The sequence below is a fragment of the Cyanistes caeruleus genome, chromosome 7 (assembly GCF_971803275.1).
Source record: "Cyanistes caeruleus chromosome 7, bCyaCae1.hap1.1, whole genome shotgun sequence".
NCBI lineage: Eukaryota > Metazoa > Chordata > Aves > Passeriformes > Paridae > Cyanistes > Cyanistes caeruleus.
Genome location: NC_141707.1, coordinates 21647777 through 21668484, shown reverse-complemented (window position 1 = coordinate 21668484; position 20708 = coordinate 21647777). Strand labels below are relative to the sequence as shown.

At 35.6% G+C, this 20708-nt stretch overlaps 1 protein-coding gene across 11 annotated transcripts in view; it reads right to left on the bottom strand.

Moving 5' to 3' along the window:
* Positions 1–276: 276 nt before the first annotated feature.
* Positions 277–20708, bottom strand: part of TLK1 (tousled like kinase 1) — a 67117-nt gene continuing 46685 nt past the window's right edge. For all 11 annotated transcript variants that reach the window (XM_086896868.1, XM_086896866.1, XM_086896867.1 and 8 more), the window contains 10 exons: positions 17572–17638; positions 13858–13955; positions 10651–10732; positions 10299–10390; positions 10123–10212; positions 9341–9510; positions 7926–8061; positions 5358–5469; positions 4961–5068; positions 277–2029 (listed from right to left, as the gene is read on the bottom strand). In XM_086896868.1, coding sequence (XP_086752994.1) covers positions 1853–2029; positions 4961–5068; positions 5358–5469; positions 7926–8061; positions 9341–9510; positions 10123–10212; positions 10299–10390; positions 10651–10732; positions 13858–13955; positions 17572–17638 — 1132 coding nt within the window. In that variant the 3' untranslated portion in view covers positions 277–1852. The remainder of the gene's footprint in view (positions 2030–4960; positions 5069–5357; positions 5470–7925; positions 8062–9340; positions 9511–10122; positions 10213–10298; positions 10391–10650; positions 10733–13857; positions 13956–17571; positions 17639–20708) is intronic.

Sequence of the window (20708 nt, the reverse complement as noted above, 5' to 3'; positions counted from 1 at the left end):
CACAGCTCAATATTTTTAAAAGGATCACTGAAATACTTACAAGCTGTTACTGTGCAGTCTATTCAATCAAATGAAGTTTTGGTTACCTCATCATGACAGAAGTTTTAAGTTTCATGGAATCTCCCCCTTTCACCTCTAATGTCACTTAAATTAATTATTGTATTATTGGCTTTTTGTATGTAATTGAGAAGAGTTTGCTTTAAATATTTTCATGTTGCTCACTGATGATTTTGTGATTTGCCCTGTGCTGAAACGTAAAAAGACACCATGAAAACCTTGAAATTTCAACTGCCGTTGTTTATTACTGTTTTGGCTACATTCTCTACAATTTCAGCAGCATCTTAAAGAGACAGTTAACATTTCTTTATATACAATGAAAACAAAATGGCTTGCAAGATCAGAAACAAGAGCAACAGTTTAACTGTACAATACTAAATGAAAACCTGTGGTAATACAGCCTCCTCTTTCTGCAACATGGACAAAATTACATATAGGAATTCAGCATCAAGAATGGGACAGTAAAAAGAATAGTGAACAGAAGAGAGATATACTGTTCTTGAAAAATAAGTTTCTACCATACAAGGCAGTTAGAAAATGTTTCACATTTTAAAATATCTGTACAAGCCACAAGAAACATTTCCTTGTTGATAGGAACTTCCAGAAATAGAGAATAACCATGAGCAACTTCTACATCTATTATCAATGCGCTCTGCAGGACGAGAACGCAATAAACTGACTTAACTGTACTGTATATTGCCAACACAGATCTGCTTTACATGCCTTGATTGTTAACGGATTGCCTGCTCTCAATCTCTCGTACAGTTGACTCGCACCTTAAGGAGGTCATTTGACTCTTGTAAAAGTAAAAGCAACATCATTTAGCAGCAATTAAAAGCGCCTTGAGGGAGACTTAAAAAAAATACAATATCCAATTAGAAAAAGCCATACTTTAAACATTTGTACAGGAATAAGTTGCTGAAATTTAACTGAAAATGTGACATCTGTACAACAATTTACAATAGAGCTAGAAGGGAATTTATCATTATTCCTGCATAGAACATTATACATGACCTGTTTGCATTTGGTTTCATACTGTTGCTCGCTTTTATTAGAAGCCTGGAAGGTTTCACAAGTTTCAACACCACAGCAAGTACTTTCAAAAAACTGAATAGATTTCAAAATTAGCAATCTATTTGAGAAATAAGTACCAGAAATTCCATATCACCCTTCCAATCTAAATTCAGTGGAACACCACCACATTTTTGGAGGTACAAGCCTGAGTAGCCAAATAAAATACTCCAATTTTATTTGAGAAATCTGATGCTGAAAATTATCTTTCACCGTCTCACACTCCTTACTTTGGTTTCGACAGATCAATGTCTTGGACAGATGGCAGTTCATTTAGTTTATATCCAGGCACGAAATTTTTTCCTGTGTTTTCAAATTTGCTCACTACACTTTTTTATTTAAATAATGAAAAACTACCCTTCATGTTAGAACTTTCCAGTATCCACCAAATGTACTTTAAACTATTAAAAAGATTATTTACAATGTTCCCCAGAAAAAAAACTAAAAACCTTTTCTTCAGTCTTAAACACAGTATACCTGTTAGTTTGTAACAGGAAGTGTCATCCTTCATCCTTCAGTGTTTAACGGTGTTTCTCAGAAGGGTACATTTATTCACAGTCCATGATCCATTCCAATCATACAAATTACACTATGTAGGAGGACTGCAGTCTGAAAACACAGTTATCAAACTTGTCCTGTGTAAAAACACTCAAATGCTTTCAAGCTCAAGTCTGCATCTGAAAACTAAACAAAGGTATCATCCCATTCCTCAGCTGGAGAAATTTCAGTACGAAATAATGCTTGAAGTAGGTGGTGTAGGGGATGCTGCTAGGCCAGTCATATGCAAGTTTCCTGAAGAATTTGATCTCCTCATATGAGGGAGAAGATAAGGATCATTAGCCAGCTGGTGGACATCAAATCTATCCTCTTTTCGGTATGCTAAACAGCGTCTGATAAAGGCCTAGAAGAGAAATGTAGAAAGGTACAGTAACATTCTAAATACTCACATTTGCTTTCAGGCAAATAGGCAAGTCCTCCTGGACTAAACTAGCTTCTGAACAAAATTCTTGTTCTCAAATAATTTACTTCAAGTGACAATGTAACATTTTACTGCTGAGCCCACTGAGGAAATGTAACATCATGGCAGAAAAAAAAAAACCCTGGAAATTAACTGGCTTAGAATAATCACACTTCAAATATGTCTTTCCATGTTTAGGAACTATATTTACAAGTAAAACATTAGCATCTCATCCAATTAGATTTTTGCATGTTTTATGCCTGAACAGACTAATGAAAACCAGGAGCAAGTGTCAGAGGATTGAAAAAGGAGATGTTTCTACTTTTTCCAATGAGCTTCTAAAACCATTGAGCAGGGAAGAATAGGTAGATGATGCAAAGACAGAGTTTCAATGCTTTAGCTGACTTTTGAAAACAGGTATTTCCACATGTGTCATGACAGGGTATAGCAAAACATGAAATTGACACTGCTGTCTGTCATGCTCAATAGGCATCACACAAAGAATATTTAGGAAACTACTGCCATGCTGAAACTCTCTTCCCATGGAAAAAAAAAAAAATCAATCACACCTGCTTAAAATTATCTAAGCAATTGAAAAACACTGCAGCTAAATTCACTATGTCATCCCTACATTTAGGTCCATAAGGTGTATGCCAATCATTTTGTGCTGAAAGTTTCTGTCATGTCTTATGTCTAGCACACACAGAACATTTGGTCTCCTGAGAGCCTGGGCTTCAACATTTAATGATAGAAAATCCTTATTATTGCTACAGAACTGATTAGCACATCATTACTTAATTTAGAACTTAATTTAAAAGAATTACATATAGTTTCTTTGATAAATCTGCTCAGCTGTTTGTTCTTTGCTCCAATTAAAAAATTGGAGATTAAAGGAGAAATCTGTGATACAAGTTTCAAAGAATCATGTTAGAATTTACTTCTGTCATTTGCATATCCAGCATGAAAAAAGTACAATATAAAAATCATGCACATCTGTTAGTAGATATTCACATGTTCTTGGATATTACAGATTTTAATAAAATTCTTCACAGTGAAACTTTCAAAACAAATGAACTGTAAACAGTTATTTGCAAGATCCTCAGAGTAACAGTTTGTGTCTAAAATGTTTTTAAAGTACTTCACAGTTTGTGGCACTGTAGCCACACTAGTGTGAAGCAAAGCAAACCACTGCACAAAATAGGAAACAGTGAGGAGGGATCAAAGGACAGTTACAGTCTGAAAACTAACTAACAATGTCATTTGAGGTTCTATATTTATTTAATCTCCATGTTTTCCAAGTCAGAATTTCAGTTTACAAGCTGTTCTTTTCCAACTGCCAGACCTATAAATCTGAAAAATAATTTGGATTCTACATAGTAACTGTAAATGGTCTGTATTAAGAAGTTAGTCTGAAATTGCTTTATAGAATTTTCACCAGATAATAATTTCTCCATCTCCTTCACAACTATCATGGCAATGGTTAATGAGTGGAGAATACTGGAAATTTATTTTAGTCTTTCAAACAAACAGAGCATGCAAATACACAGAGAATGTAAAAAGCTGCCAATTCTCCATGCTGAACAGTCTATTCTTTCCTAACATTCTCTGTATAAAAGCTTATACAAATGTATAAAAGCTACAAATGACAAAGAAATGAAAAGTTAAAAGACATATAAACTCTTACTATGTAAAGGTATCAGTAACATGATGTGCATTTGTCAACTGCATTCAAGGGGTAGTTTCTTCAAATGCCAGTGAAAAACCAACAGCAAACAAAAACCTCAGTAAAACCCCCGCTCCCCCAATTCTAACTACAATTCTTCAACCAGTTTTTCATAACCTTAACTGCAACTCTCTCACTAACACTACTTTTAGAAAATATAATGAACGGAAATATACCACCACTTGTAACAGCAGGTTTATGCACCCAAAAGACTTACATTCTTGGGAAGCTACTGCCTCTAGAAATACATTTCCTTTCCTTTTAATCTTTAGAAGCTGAATCTTAACATTCCTAAATTTCTGGCATCTTGTGTCCCAATTCTAAGCATGTTTAATTAATTGCTGAAACTTGAATAAGCATTTTATTATCTTGGCATTTTTTTTCAACGAGTACATCTATTGCATCTGGTTATGAATATATCTTTCAAAAATTGGGAGAGTTTTTATAAGCAAGTAACATATAATATTTTCTTCCACTTTCACATAATTGGATTGGTGTTACAGATGCTCATAGTAGTAATCATTTGGGAAACACCTTAATCTGTTTCTGAAAAGACGGTGTGTGTAGAGGAATTGACACCTTTGGAGAGCAACTATTTTGGCAGTTTTATTTCCTGAATCAGCATCAAAATATCTTCTGGATTAACTCAAAAATTCATGTTTCTTAACTCAGATTTAAGTCAATACACACATACTATGACCTTTCAAGGGGAAGAATATTTATTAGAGGTCATATCTCCTTCAGGCACCTGGTGGTCAAGTAGTTCTAGCCAATAAGGCTGCAAAGAATAACATCCACTGTTTTCAGAAAGAGCTTGCTACGGTTAGCAGCAGCATTTCACAAGAACTTCTAGTGAGACAGCTGAATGAGACACATAAGGTCCTCTGGGAGAAAGTAAAGCAGACAATTTTTGAGGTGGCCTACTTAAAAACCACTTGCAAATTCCTGGAATATATATATATACAGTTTTGCTTTGAAATACATGATTTTGAGATGTCCCAGAATAAGGTTGCTTAAATAAAAACATCCGAATACTAGTTCTCAATTTTGTTTTTCTACACAGTTATTATGTCCCATAGCATTCTTGAGTTAACAACAATTTTACAGCTGAATCCTTTAATGTTTTACTCAGAGATTATAGTAAAAGTTACCTTGGCTTCATTGCTTACAACAGGTTTGACAGGGAATTGGACTTCTGTGGCTTTTAATATTGTATTTTCTTGTAAGATATCTTGCTGTGATTGATTGTGGCCAAATGGCTGCAAAACAAGCACATGATTTTTTTCAGGAGATTTATCCAACTACTTTGATTTCATGAATATTTATGCTATACTAAGTTGTTGCAGTGTTAATACAAACTGCCAACTATTCTGCAAATAAAAAAGTTACAGCAAGATTTTCTGATTTTTTGCAAACTCAATGTACACCACCAAAAAGTAACACAAGTAATTTTCCATGTAGATTCATGTCTTTATGAATGTAATTCACAGTCTACTGAGAACAGGCACCTATACTAAAACTCCTTAGATTTTCTGAAGTTTTCCTTACCTTTCTACCATAAAGGCATTGGAAAAAGATTACTCCAACTGACCACACGTCAACCTTATTAGAAATCTTTGGTGGCTCTTTGCCAACTACAAAACACTCTGGAGGCAAGTACCTGGAAATCAAAATAGGCATTTCAGTCTGTAAGTATGGCATTATTAGAATGTGCTCAATTATCAAAATTACAAACACCTCACCTACACATCTCTGAGCTTTTGACAACTGTACAGTTGCCCTACAATCCGCATCCCAACACCTTGCAGCCCACCAAAACGGATATTACAGTTTTTGTACAGTTAGTCAAATAGAGGGGTCTATTTCACAGAAGCACAAATAGAAACATTTTTTTACCTAAACTGCCTATTATCTTTTTCTTTTTTTTTTTAAATTGGGACCCCAGGTTAAATATGAAGCCATCTATCAAAGCAAGAAAAGATGAAAGCCAAATAGGGCCTTTTACATCAAGACCTGGTTAGGAATCAAAGAAAATGCAGATATGGCTTAAAGACCCTTTACCGAAGTTTTTAGTAAAAATATTAACATTTCCCAGAGTGGTATATGATAGACAGAGGTGATTGTTATTTCTGTCCCTATACTCTGCAGAAAGAGAACTTTACTTGATGAAAGTTGAGGAAGTTCCCATGCCATTTCTGAATTACAGAATAATTGTTAAAATGGTATTTCCTTTACCAAGCAAACAAAACCTTCCAAATGTATTCATTTAAAGGCAGTCAAGTTTTATTGACTGTAATACTTAAAACTGAAAAAGGTAAAAAACCTATTAGGGCAACTACAGAACAGGCATTCTTTTGTCAACAACATATAAGACTTAAATATAAACTTTCAATAAATATTTGTAGAAATGGGTAGAAAAATGAGATGCAAATTCAACCATTTAAATAGTATCACAAACTCTCTTCTGGAATACTTGTCTACAATTCTGATTACCACAATCAAGACAAGTGATCTTAAAGTGATACAAATGCGAAGAAAGTTACTAAAATGATCTGAAGAATTGATAGCCTACAGCTCAGGGGGAAAAAAGTGAAGGCTACAAAAACACCAAGCAGCAAGTACTAGGAAAGGAGCCACAACCAACTTGAGGGAGGACAATGTTAGCACAGGAACAAACAAGTATAAACTGGCCACAAATATACACAGTCTGTAAATTAGAGGATTAGGTTTCTAATGATCAGAGAACTGAGGTTACAGAAGACACTGCAAATCAGATTACTGGGCCCAAAACACTAACTAATTTAATATAAACATCTAGAAGTTTACCGAAGAGATTATATAAACTAACTGCCTGGGAAGACAGGTAACTGGACCCAGTGACTGAGGAAATCCCAGGGCTATGCTGCTGACAGTTTGTGCGACGTTCTCTGAACAGACTCATTCCCAGCCTCAAACTCACTCCAAGTATTTCCCTCCCTAATGAAGATTTTGGGCTCAGAGAAAGCACGAATTAGAAATGCAGAGATTCATTATGAATCTATAACGATTGCAGATCTTTTTTACTTTTAAGTTTGTAGCACCACTAGTGCCTGAGGCATTCTAGATAAAATCCAAAAGCCAAAATTTTTCTGATATATATTCTAAAATAAAACATTTAAACTGATGTTTAAATTGGTAAAGCATTAAAAAGAGTAGCAAAAACCTAACACTTCTAAAATGCTTCAACTTGAGTAATCATTTTTTCACAGCATATTCACAGTGGCATTTGTGGAAGAGTATGTTATTTCCTTTTCTAAAAACTCTGAAGGAAAAGGAATAAACTTTATTACATACAACTCCTGAATATGGGAAGAGATGTAAAGCAAATGGCAATGACGCTGGCTTCTCTGTAGAACAAATGACTTGTAACAACCTGGCCAGTACAGGACTTCTAATCCACCCACCCTGACACAACCAGCACATACCCTCTAAGAGCAGGCTCTAAGCCACAGAGCTCTAAGAGCTACTGTGCCATGAAGAATCCTGCATCTTTAGAGACCAAATTCTAAAACCAGATTTTCTGTAAGCAATGAAATGCTTATTATCATTCCTGTGCCTTGGCAGCTCTAAAACTCCAGTGTTTTGGATGAGCACGCAAGTACACAAAAAGTAAATCACAGCTGCTGGGCTGTCATTAACCTTTAGGAAGGAAGAGTGAATACTCATTTGTCCTAAGGACATTACCTGCTGGTAATCCCTGTTCTACAATTTCCAAGTACTAAGCACCCACACTTAATCATCATAGCTCTATCAAATGTTCTCAACCACCAGGAGCCAAAGATTAAATACCTGCTTCTTCAGAGAAAATCATATTTCTAAATCACAGTGATCACCTCTACATTTATTTATATATACCTATTTATAAACAAATAAATAACACACACTTATTTTACTTGTTATGTTACTTTTCTAACATTTGGGAATATCAACATCACAGCACTGCACAAGACCTTTGTTTGTCATCCATGTTAACATTTTTAGTCCTAGCTGTCTTTCCAAATTGGCTTTATAAGACAGCATTTATAAAATCTGAACAATGATCCAAAGTCTAAACAGCAAAATCAAACCAGGCCTTACCAGTAAGTTCCTGCTCCCTGGGAAGTCAAATCCATTCCATCCACCCCATAGCTATCATCATCCATTATTTTGGACAGACCAAAATCAGTAATTTTTATTTCTCCACATGCTGTTCCATCTACAAGAAGGATATTACCTATTCAGGAAAAAAAAAACAAAAAACAAACAACTTCAAAAAAGGTACCACAATGCTTTATTTTCAACACCTGGTCCAGTTTTCAAGAACATCTAACTTCATGAGGGTAAATGACAATTTTACAGAATCAGAGACTCAGAACCACAAAATAGTCTGGGTTGAAAAGGACCCATGACCAAACCCATAGCCTTGCTGTTATTAGCACCATGCTTGAACCAACTGAGATACATTAACATAATCTTTAGATCCTCAAGTCTAGAGTAACTTGACTATAACAAGTTTCTGTGGAGTTTCAGCATCTCTCTAGATTACCATCATGATCTGAAATGGCCCTCTCAGCTGGGAGCTGGCTGGTCAGCAAAGAAACACCAAAATGAGTGAGAAAACATCAGAATGCAGCAGAAAACTAGATAAAAGTAGTTTCATTATTTTTCTGCCAGAACAAGCCCTACACTACAGTTTTCAGGGTTTGCATATGCCACAAAATTGTGCCAAGAAATTGCCGTGATCCTACAAATCTTACTCCATGTGTTAAAGTTGTACCATAATTTCTCAATATAAAAATTATTTGATGAAGTTCCTCTGAGAACTAATGAGACTAAGAATACATTCTGTACAATTTCATAAGACAAGAGAAACCTGTATGAACAGTTTATTACAGAACAGAAAGCAAACAGTCTGGCACTAAGAATTACTTTACAAACCCCACACTTGGAAGTGTAGCAGATTAAAGCACATGAAGAATATAAGTATCATTCATGCAAGATGGTAAAACAAAGGCCATGGAATCAAGACAAATATTGTTTATAAAAATATTTATTATTCATTGTTAAGAGAACTCTATGTAAAGTCCTGTTTTGGAGTGCTTATGCTGGGATACTGAAAGTGATTGATTACATATTTACAGGTTTAAAAAAAGCATATGGAAGAAATTAATTACACATCAGCATTCCACAATCACCAAACAGAACTGAGTCTACTAATGATCTTATCTGTTTATACTGCTAACTACCAATGCATGTATCTATTAGCTATGTGATTTTTTTCCTACAAATTCAAATCAAAATAATGCGAAGTAGAAAAGCTGTAACAAATATTTTCCACAGAAAAGGCAGATGATTCTGGCAACAAGATTCTGAAGAAAAGTACATACTTTTTCCAGTTGTTTACAATAACTCTGACACACAGAAGATAACTCTGGCATTTTCAGGCATGAATTACAAACAAAATAAAGTATAAAAAATAAATTACATTCTCAATCATAACATTTCTCACTTGCCTGGTTTAAGATCATAGTGTATAATAGGGGGCTTGATCTCATTGAGATATCGTAGTGCATTTACTATTTGCATTACAATGGACCTAGCTTCTTTCTCTGACATCAATTTATGTTGCTTGAGATAGAAATCCAAGTCATTGCCTTCACAGTATTCTAAAACCGTGCAAAACCTAGGGTAGAATTTAGAGAGACAAAATGAAAGAATGTATCATACTGCACAATCAGAAACAGACATGACAACCTAGTTTCATTCTGACAAGTTTAAGAATGGCTGCCTGAATATTAAAATATATGAATGAAATTGTTCATAGAACACATGGTGTAACTATTAAATTAGGAAAATTGATGTAAATCAGAACATTCATACTCATTAAAAGAGAGAATGCATCCATATGGATGACAAATTAAGAAAAGCTTCTTTATTTATAGTAGACACATTTCTCAAAATCAAAATACCTTATCTATCCCTTAAGATGTGACAATTTCATGCCAAGAGGTGCAGCCCAGTCACCAGGGGCTACATCTTGACTAGTAATGTGACTGATGTCATTTAGTCTTGGAAAATTGTCTAAGGCCTTTCAATGCCAGTCAGGTGTTGCAAACACTCTGTCCATCACCTTACAGAAGGCCTGTAATACTCAGCAGATGAAATTTTGCAACTAGTGTGGGGTTTTTAAAACTGTTTTGGCTGAAAGCAAGAAAATATGTTATTTTTGTTCAAATACTCTTCATTTCTGTTTATCTAATATACAGCACTAAAATCCTTGCCAAGTTCTACTTACGTATCTGTATCCAGGGAGAAGTAGTCATACAGTTTAACTATTCGGGGGTGATCCAGTTCTTTGTGTATTCTATACTCTCTGCAGGCATGTCTAAAAGAAGATGGATATATTAACCTTCTACAATCAATGAAATGCTATTAAGCTTAACATTTGAAGCATAAGTAATTAATATTTACTTGTGGTAGTTTTCTTTCTTTTCATCCCTCCAGCTTTTGTTAAGCTGGTGAATCTTCACAGCAGCATATCTTTGTTCATAAAGATCAAAAGCCTAAAAAAGAAATGCATGAATATGGCAAAGTTATAACCAAAGGTGATAAAAATAACACCCAATAAAGTGAGGAAAAAAGCTGGCATGTAATTCACAAGCCTATTGACAAGGCTACTGTCATGCTATCTCCCCTCCACAGGTTAATTGAAGCCTGGTCAACCCATTACAATCCTTCTACTTAATTAGATTCCCTTTTGTCAGCCCTCAAATTAAATGTACATGGCTCAAAAATTAGATTTATCAGACTCAACAAACTCTACCTTGTATACTTCACTGAAGCCACCTCGACCAAGTAAATGGAGCAACAAATACCGTTCATTCAATGTGGGGTGATCTTTAAATCTTGAAAGAAAAAAAAAAAATTGGTTTATTCTGTGCATACAAGCAGCATCTAAAACGTAAATTTCTTAGATTTACTTGCCAAATAAAGTTTTCTTTTTAGAAACAACATACAATACAACACCAATGATGTTGCTGAGCAACATTACACCACAAGAAATCTTATGACACAACTGTACAACATGACCAATTTCAGTACCTTTAGACTATTTAGTTTACACATACTATCACAACACTCATCAGCACAGTCAATCCTGGCAAACATTTTGTTATTTTCTCTATTTTTTTTTTTTTTGAGGGTAAGAAAAGCGTGCTTAAATTTAAGCATGTGATACATGGGTCTGTGTTTGTTGTGCCAAATTTTAGAGAAGACTCACACCTCAACTTTCTGGAACAGACAACAATTCTTCCAAATTCACACAAAACATGACCAGATATGTTATATATTACTGCCTCTTTTTTTAAAAAATGGATTTTATATAATGCTAAGAAGTTAATCAGAAACAGCAATATGGGGAAAAACACATGTAAGAACTATCTGCTCACACTCTAAGCAAAAGCAAAATGAAAACACATCTTCCAAATACAAAATAATGCTGCTGGACTAAGAAAAAGGGCCATTCTCTCTCTCCTAAAAGATATAGAAGACAAATGACATTCTTCCATCCAATCAGTGGGAAGGGATCCGAATATTCAAAACATTCTTAGTACAACAATGAGACGCAGCAAGAATCTACGGCAAGCTGCCAGTTATATTCCATAGAAAACCTCAAAGAAGAGTTTAGGGCCAGTCTGCCAATAGCTCATCCCATCCTTCCATACTCTCTACAGTTTTGGAAGTATGATCATAGGTAGTCAATTATTTGAGAGAAGATGCATATTCTTGCTTACTGTGTGACTTTTAAAAATAAAACTTTCCTCTGAATTCACTATAAAAATATATATTTCAACGCTACTTTTTTTTAAAGAAACCATAAACAGTAATTAATATATTCAGTGTAGAAGAAAAACAAATTTAGAAGCAGCATCATTAGGCACTTGATGTCATGTGACCAGTAGCCCAATTTTTTTTTTCATGTTTTTTCTATTACATGTATACCTGTAGTAAGGCCAATCTTGTGAATCTTACCACCTTCCCTCTCCACTGCTCTTGCTAATCTGTGTGGCTCTCCATGGCTCAGAACCTGTACCCCAACATCATGTGGGCTCCAAAGCCAGACAGGGAAGCCCTAACCTGCACCCTCAACTTGTCTCATAATTCCAGCACAGTTCTAGACATACAAGTTTACCCATGACTTGTTGCTAGAACAAGAAAATGGGCTTAGCTTTACACCACAGCTGGAAGCAGAAATCCCAACAGGATTTGAGTCAGAATCCAGCAGCTGCTTCAGCTGAGAACTCTCTCCCTTACCAAACAGCCACCAAGACATGTTAGGAAAGAGAGCAGGGGCTAAAGACCTAAATTATTTCTCTATTGCTTCTCTCTTCCACATGATGACTAAAAGCTATGGCTTGGCCACTTGGTAAATACTTGTCTAAACACCCACAAAAACATGGACACAGTTTAAAGCTCTTCATTCTGTACCACAAAATGTGTTAGCATTGACTGCAGATGATGAATAGTGAAGCTGCACCATTCTGCTTGTCCATGTCCTGTAACTGTTTCCAACTGTGACTGTAACTTGGACATTCTTTGCCCCAAATATGCAATATTTTCATAGTCAAAACCTGTCATTTCTCTCTGCCACTTATTCCTTATTGTTTAAGGATCCTCTTTTTTAAAAAAGCCTAAACCTGTTCTAATACAAACACTGAAGATTTCAAAAGGTTGTCATTTAACCTGCTTGTTTATTTGTTGTAGGACATCTATTTTAAAACAACATTGTATATTTTTATTTTAAAATATATTATAAACTTTTTAAAACAAAATTCTCTGCCATCAACATATAAGTATCAACACCTATTATTCTTCATACCCAAAACACTAAACAATTTACCTATTAATTAGCACTAAAGCCACACAGGAACAAAAAATTACTGTAATTACTGCATGGCAGTAATCAGAACAGCTAGGCACAATTTCACATCTTTTTCTTTTAATATTTAAAAGCCTTAGTGTATGTATAATTCTATTGTGTCTAAAAAGTAAAAAAATAAAATCCTGAAGGCTTAAGGATACTTAAGGATACTTACTGATACGGTTTCATAAACATTTCCTAGTGTAGAAAGTGAGAAGTCCAGGCCCATCATGTCCTTCCCCCTGTCTCATTCCACCCTTGCACTGCCCTCTCTCCTCATGGCAGCCTAAATATTTTTGCAAATGGGCAAAGAACTAGACCAGGAAATTGATCCTGGATTAAAATTAATCCAGGGAAATAAACCACAGGAGCTGGTTTTAATTTGGATTGATTTCCAGCATTGGTTCGGTACAGAAATGCCACTGCAAGCATGTGAAAGTAAACAGGGCTAAGTAGCCAGGGACAGGCAGAACCAGTTCCTTTCAAGCAACAGCACCAGCTGAAAATGTTGGTGAAACTGTAGTGTCTGTATTTGCCATCATGGAAAACAGGCTTAATTCTTTAAGTTACGTAATTATTACTTTCAAAACTACACAGTAACAGTTCATATTATGTAGCAATTTAACATTGTGATACACTGTCATTCAGGTTGAAATACAAAGTAACAACATAATATGCATTTTCCTCCTAGGTACCTATACCTAGTAGCTATGGAATCACAGTACCATAAACACAAAACTTATTTTAAGTGCAGCACAAAATTGCTACTGGTGCGTCAAACCTCCCTGCCATTTTCTTGCATTATTATCAACTAAGTGAACTGCATTAAGTTATCTCACAAGTGTTTTTTTAACTTAGTAATCTAGCAAGTTTCAGCTCTTCACTATAAGCTAAGTATGTTATTTCTTGCATTTTCAACAAGAACATTAATAAATTTACCAAACTGTAAGAAATTTTAGTTAAGTTTAAATAAATTTGTTTTTAAAATACATATATAAACATAGAGAACCAAAAAGAAATTATGAACAAGTCTCTCTTCTATAGGTAAAATGTGATATTAGAGAATTACTTTAAAAACAGACACACAAAATTAAAACAGTAAAGTCTTACTGTGAATTATCTTCATTATTTATTCTTTTCAGTTCTCTTATGTGAAGATTCCTAACTCTTTCCAAACGTTCAAGTTCTGCTTGTATTTCAGCTTCCTCCTGCAAATGAAAAGAAGGAAATATAAAAGCTCATTTACTTCCCATTTGAAAAGGGTATTTTTACCCCTGCATCAATACTAGTGGTGATGGAGGAACATTACATTATAAAACCCTGCTGAACTAGAAGAAAGCACTGCTTTTCTCTTAAAGCCAGAAAAATTCAGAAAGATAAGGCAAAAGCCCGTTTCAAGAAATGTTTCTGTTCATGAACCCACAGGTAATGGGATGTTCGTGGTTTTGTTCTGCACTGTAGGGATGCCATTTGAAATGAGAGGCAGCTGGGTTTTGTACCTCAGCCAAGGAGATAAATTATCTGGGAAGCAGTCTGAAATTGATGTACAAAAAAAGAAAAAACTGAGATATGGGCAATTATAGATTCTGTACAAACCGACAGATTAAGAAAAGACATGTAAAATATTTTAAGGCTGAAGTACAAATCAGGTGAAAGAATAAAAGAGCACATCATTACAGCAGAAACATTTTAAAGGTGCTGATACAAGACACCAAAACCAATCTAATTTGAAAAGATTTTTCCATTTGTATCTCATTAAAATTACAAATGAAGAATGTGTATTGCATAAGATTTTAAGTGCAACTTCAAAAGAAGCATGTCAGGTAGGAGCACATTCCTTAACTGATTTCAGCACTTAATTTTACCTCATCTTTATACTATGCATTAGGAAACAACGAAATAATTATTTATTCAGGTCCTCTGAATCAATCAATCAATCAATCATAAAGATTTGACAATGCCTGATTTGTGGAAACCTAGGTATCTACACTCAAACTGAGAAACATACTAATTGAAAGATATGGTAGACAGGGATATATTGATTTCAGAGTTAGTGCCTCTAGAACTTTGAAAATTTGAAGAAAGAGGAGACAAAATTAGTCCGTATCAGAAAGCTCATAATTATGGAATCATTTTAGCTGAAAAGGAAAGAAGCCTGGCATCTGATACATATTTTTTTAGTAGCAGCACCCATCATCACCTCTTGTTATTTTGGCACAGCCTTTTGCACAGCCACATGGTATATCAAACTGGAATACTAATCAATCTTTTCTTTAAGAGGAAAAAAACCAACAAAACAAACAGAAGAAAAGAAAAAAACAAACTAGCATCACAAAGAAAAATAAATACATATTTGTTTTTTGAAAGAAGCTAGATTAGCTCTCCAATCCAATTTATTCTCTGACTGTACAACCTGGTGGTGCTGGTAAAAGCAACAGGGCAACAAGCCATGGCACAAGGGGATGGAGGTACAAGTCAGCAAGGCAGAGAGAAAATGTCATAATGATATAGCATTTTCATAAACCCATATCCTGAAGAAGCAACTCTATTTGTGTGATCTAAAACTTGGATTAAATGACCACATATCCAATGAATTGAGGAGTCTGATTATTTCAGTAAATATCCTGAAACCATCCCCATAAGCAATAGAAAAAACTTCTCATCGCAAAACAAGACATGAGATTAACCTCCATGGAGGACATGAAAATCAAATTGCTAATAATTTAAAACCTGGACTAAGTAGCACTAATCTGACAGCAGATCTGGGTGGACCATTTATTCTTCCTAAAATACAAGTTGGTTTTTTTCCTGTTTATATAAACTCTTTTTTTCTATATTTAGACGCATCCCTGCAGTTCTCTGTTAAACGCCCTGAAATGATAGGCAGTTCCTCGTAATTCGGTACTCCTTTATAAAGAATTTCTTCCTTCTGTCCTTCTCCCCTCACAAAAGGCCACACACTTATACACACAATTGTCTATGCTCTTCCCAAAGGCTAACAAAAAAAAAAATAAAATCCATCAGTTATGCCTCTTTTGGACCTTTTTGTTCATATATTATGCAATTCAGTGGCTCTCAAAATGTGGTTCATAGGCCAATGTTAGTCCAAAGAGAACTGGCTGGTTGCATTGTTTCCAGCTGTTATTTAGGACACTCAGGCTGTGAATACCTTTAAGCAAGAATGAACCAGCTTAGCTGCCTCAGGTCACTGCTATATAAAAGGAAGTGAGAAAACAAGAGCCTCTCTCCAGGACCAAAGCAACTAGCTGGAAAAGAATTTCCTGGGTAGCAGTAGGAAAAGAAAACTGGTGGTGGCAGCATGTACAGGGCATCAAAAATAAGAGCACCAGGAAAGCATCTCAAGAGTGAAAAGGAAGAGGAGCAGTCAGCAAAACAGCATATGCTGAATGACTGAGGAGGAAAAAAATGTAAATAGCAAAGAAGAACAGGGAGGAAATACAGCCATGTAAGATGAAGGTAACAAAATTTGTTTTCTTAGTTAATAACAATGTAAGAATACATTTTTATTATTTTCTTCAGATATACTCAAGTGTGATTTGCTGAAAGTAACATTTGTTTCCCCCCGGCATTTAGTCAAGGAATTTCCACCTTTTATGAAGTACTCCAGCATTGATGCTCAAGGTGAAACCAAAATTCCAGTATTAAATAACCCTTCAACAGTTTATTTCATCTATCATTTGAAATTCTCATTAGACTTCCATGAAGTTAAAGCATGGAAAAAAAAACCTACAGAATTTCCCAACCAAATTTCATGTGAAGCTGGAGCTTCTAAACCATTAACAATGAAGAACAATGTGGGCAGTCTACTTCACTAGTGCCAGCAAATTATATGCAGATTTCCTACTACAGATTCAAGTACTTTCCTGTCATATTCTTTAGAAACAGCTGCAGCTTTCTCAGGGGGCCCAGTTCAGCTTATTACAGTAGAATTTATAACAGGTGGCTTGTACATTTGAAGAGAGCAGGCCTGAAACAGACTCTTGTAACATTTCAAGGGGAAAAACACTACAACCTGTTTTGACTCAACTCAGGAACTACTAGTACTATATGTACTAGTCAGCACATGTATGTCCTTTTCTTTCACTCTTATTGAGATATTTGTGTCTGCATCAACTGCCATTCCATTTTACAGGTTATTCCTCAAAATCTTTGCTTGAATGAGCAATAGTTTTTTCATATAATCATTATAGCACTACACAGATTTATTAGAATAACGGGGTTCAAGAAAAAGTTTTTTTCAAAAGTCAAAGACTAGAATAAAATATCTGAGTGCAAAAATAATTTAAGACATGTAAGAGGGCATATTTTCCACGAAAGAAGAAAAGGTATATATTCTTGTGATAGGTAATACACCAACTGGTAAAACTGAAGTGAATAGTGCAGATGATGAAAATGTTATATTAATTCAGAAGTACAATGCTTGTCAACTGGACCTTTTTAAAGGCCAAAAAACAAAAAAAAAAAGCCCATACATGAAACTTGGCTGGCTCACTGAGCTCTGAAACGAGAGCTCAGAAAGTGGAAGGGGAAGAGCAGGATGGGTGGCATCATCACTGTTAGCACTCTTAGAAGGATTTAAGGAACCAGTACAGTGTTACACTGGATGGACTCATTATTGCTCCCCTGTAATCCCAGTATTTATGAAAAGTTGCACATGCAACAAAAGGAAGGCCATATTAGGCATAAAGGAGTACAGCAATTTTAATTTTAATTTTAATTTTAATCACACAGCTCTCAACAACCTATCTCTTCATTTTGATAGGAATAATTTTTATGAGTTTGATCATGATTAAAAAAAAATACCTTTTTGAGATGTCCTAATCGAAGCTTGAAAATTTCCTCCTGTTCATGGTACTCTGCAAGAGTCAAACTGAAAAATGAAACAATGTAATTATAGCTTTTATATGGTGGCAAACAAAACAACAGCATTTTTGCTTAAAAACTAGAGTATATCCAGTATCTTATTTACTGCCACTAGAAGTACATTTTTGAACCATCTGAACATCTTTGATTTGTCATTTCAGGGTCAAAACATACTTACAGAATGCCTGTATTTGGTATTGTGCGATATTAACTGTCTCTCCCACGGAACCATTTCAATTCTTCCAGACAGCCTGTTAATTACCTGTGTGCATCTTGAACCATGTCACCATCCCAGATTTTAGCTGATGCTAATCCACTCCTTGGTTCTCAACTCAAATGCATTCAGAAACTAGACAAGAATGGTAACACTGGATTTCTGAGCTGTGATTTAACAGACAGTAGTGCAAAGCCATACATCTCCAGCTCATTAGCACTACATTTTGCATGAAACCACAAATTCAGCTTTCAACTCACATGTGACTCTCTTGCTTGTTCTCTCTTTGCATCTTCCTTTTCTCAGCAATTTCTGATTGCTGAGAAAATAATTCAGTGGTCCCTCACTGTCTATAGACTTGCTCAGACAAAGTCAGTTATCATGCAGATATTCTGGACTGTTTGCACAGATTAGTAACTAAGAAACCTGTGAATTGACTGCATGCAGTATCCATCTGATAAACAAAAAAGACAAACCACACAAAAAATAAGCCCAAGAGACTTAAGCTTCAGATTAAAAAACCATGCACATATGAGGAAGAGAAACAGGGGATGGGGAAGGAGAAAGAGGCATGGCCTCCTTGAAAGGGTTCACACAAATCCCTATGAAAGAAATTAAAATTACACTTCTCATTGTTTTGCCTAGACCTAATACTTCCTGCAGGATATAAAGCTAAAACTCACAGTATAAAATGTTCTCACAAAGTCCATATTTCTGTGGGTTCAACTATCAGCTGGGAAGATCATTATCCAAGGCAGGTTAGAAGGCTATACATGCTGTTTATATTGCAAGTTTGAGGACTAGAATGTCTTGAGAATCACCAGTTTTCCCAGAGATGAGAGACACTAATTCAGATTTTCTCACAGCATATGCCAACCTACTTCAACAAAATTTTCAGAAATCTAATAACTATATGACTTCTTCCTCCCTTTTAAACTTCAAGTTCACCACAGTCTTCAGAACTCCAACACCTGCATTTTCAGTGCATCTCAAAAAAATAAAAAAATTAAATTAGATTAAACTAAAGGAAAAAAAAGGGGTTTTTTTTCAGATAAAATCTGGCAGTTCTGAACTTTCCATGGAGCTCTTTCCATTCGTGTTATAAATATGGAATTTTGCTGCCCATTTTCTGGTTTGAGCAGGACAGAAAACGGATCCATTCAACCAATGGATTCAAATCTCAGTGAAATTACTGGGGGTTTTTTTTGACCACACAATCTAAATTTTCAAGAAATTGGGAAGAGCCTCACAAGACCGTAGTTATTTCATCAGCCTTCTGGGTCTGTAACATATAGAAAACACTCAGGCGACAAAAGCACCCATCATCACATCCTGTCAGAATCTGAGAGGCAAGCAATCATTTCTTTTAAGATATGTCATACAAAGCTACCCTGCATCTTTTTTTCTTACTGGAATTCAGAGCAGTCTTGTATCACAGTCAAGAGATATCCCTCAACATTCTGAAGGCAATGGAGGGAAGAAATTTTCCTCTCCAAGAAAGGCAAAAGGTCTCTTACTACCAGATTTTGGGACCTAACATTTGTATCTTTTCCTAGCAGAATCTTCTCTAGGTTTAGACAATGTGTACTACATCTTAAAAGAAGAGGCATTAAAGCAAATGTGAAAGGGGCTGTTTCCATAGCTAGGAAAGCTGGCAATGCACTCGGACTTTGTACAGTCCAAGCAAAAGCAAGAAACAAATGATCCAATTGTGGCTGTAAAACATCTACTAGCACTGTCAAAGAAATCCAGACCACTAGACAACTTAAAACAATATCCCCAACACTTTTTCAATACTTCTATTAAAACAGAAACCTACTTTGTGGATTAAGTTCTCAGTTAAAAAAGACCAATGCCAATTTTTACAAGGGTGAATATTGTCATTTCCAGATTCTTGTCTACAGTATCAATTTCAGGTTCTGCATTTCTAGAAAGACAGATAGTAAAGTTTGTCTTTGTCAGGAAGAAGAGTATTTTAGGTGGCTTTGCAAAGCTGAACCACCAGTAAAACACACTCAAAATATGAAGTTTATGACATGACCTACCAGAGTAGTAGTTTTAGGACTGAGAGTCCTAAAAAAAAAGATCCCCTTAAAAACTAACATAATATGGATAATCTGGTCCTTTTTATAAAATCTGAGGTGTCCACACAGAGGTACAAAGTGCCTAGACAGCTCTAGCAAGTATCACCTTTCAAAAAATCCTGAAACAGCCCTCTTGAGCACAGAGCACAGCTTGGACATCATATTGAAAACATTAAGATTCGAAGTCACTCTTTCCATGTTTCTATGCTGTAACCCAATAAATGATTGTTTTCCATTTTTCTATTTCCTTACAAATCTAACTCCATTAAAAGCACAGCATGTTTCACAGCAATCTAAAACTGTCATTACTGACCACCACATTGCAGAGAAAGGCATATAAAACTCAGAGCTGTACACAGATATAGTCACTTTGGATTTTGCTCATTCACTTCTGAAAAACAAAACTTTTGTTTGCCTGGCTTGGAAGAGACCTTAAACATCATCTAGCTCCATCCCTCCTGTCATGGGCAGGGATGCCACCTACTAGATCTGGTTGCTCAGAGCACCATCCAAGGCACTTACAAGATACCATAGTTTCCTGCACAAAGGGTTGCTCCTCTATCCCCTGAGACACACACAGGCCTTACCACATGTGGAGGGAGAAAGGCTGAGGAGCACAGGATAGGGACATCAACCAGAAACAAGGCTGCTGCCATCTTAAGCTGGATAGTCAGGCCTGGGGCTAATGTGAGGAGCACTGGGGAAGGGCAGCTGGGAACAGGCTGCATGAATTAATGTGGCAACAGTCTGGTCCTGACCATGATCTTTTCTGCAAAAAA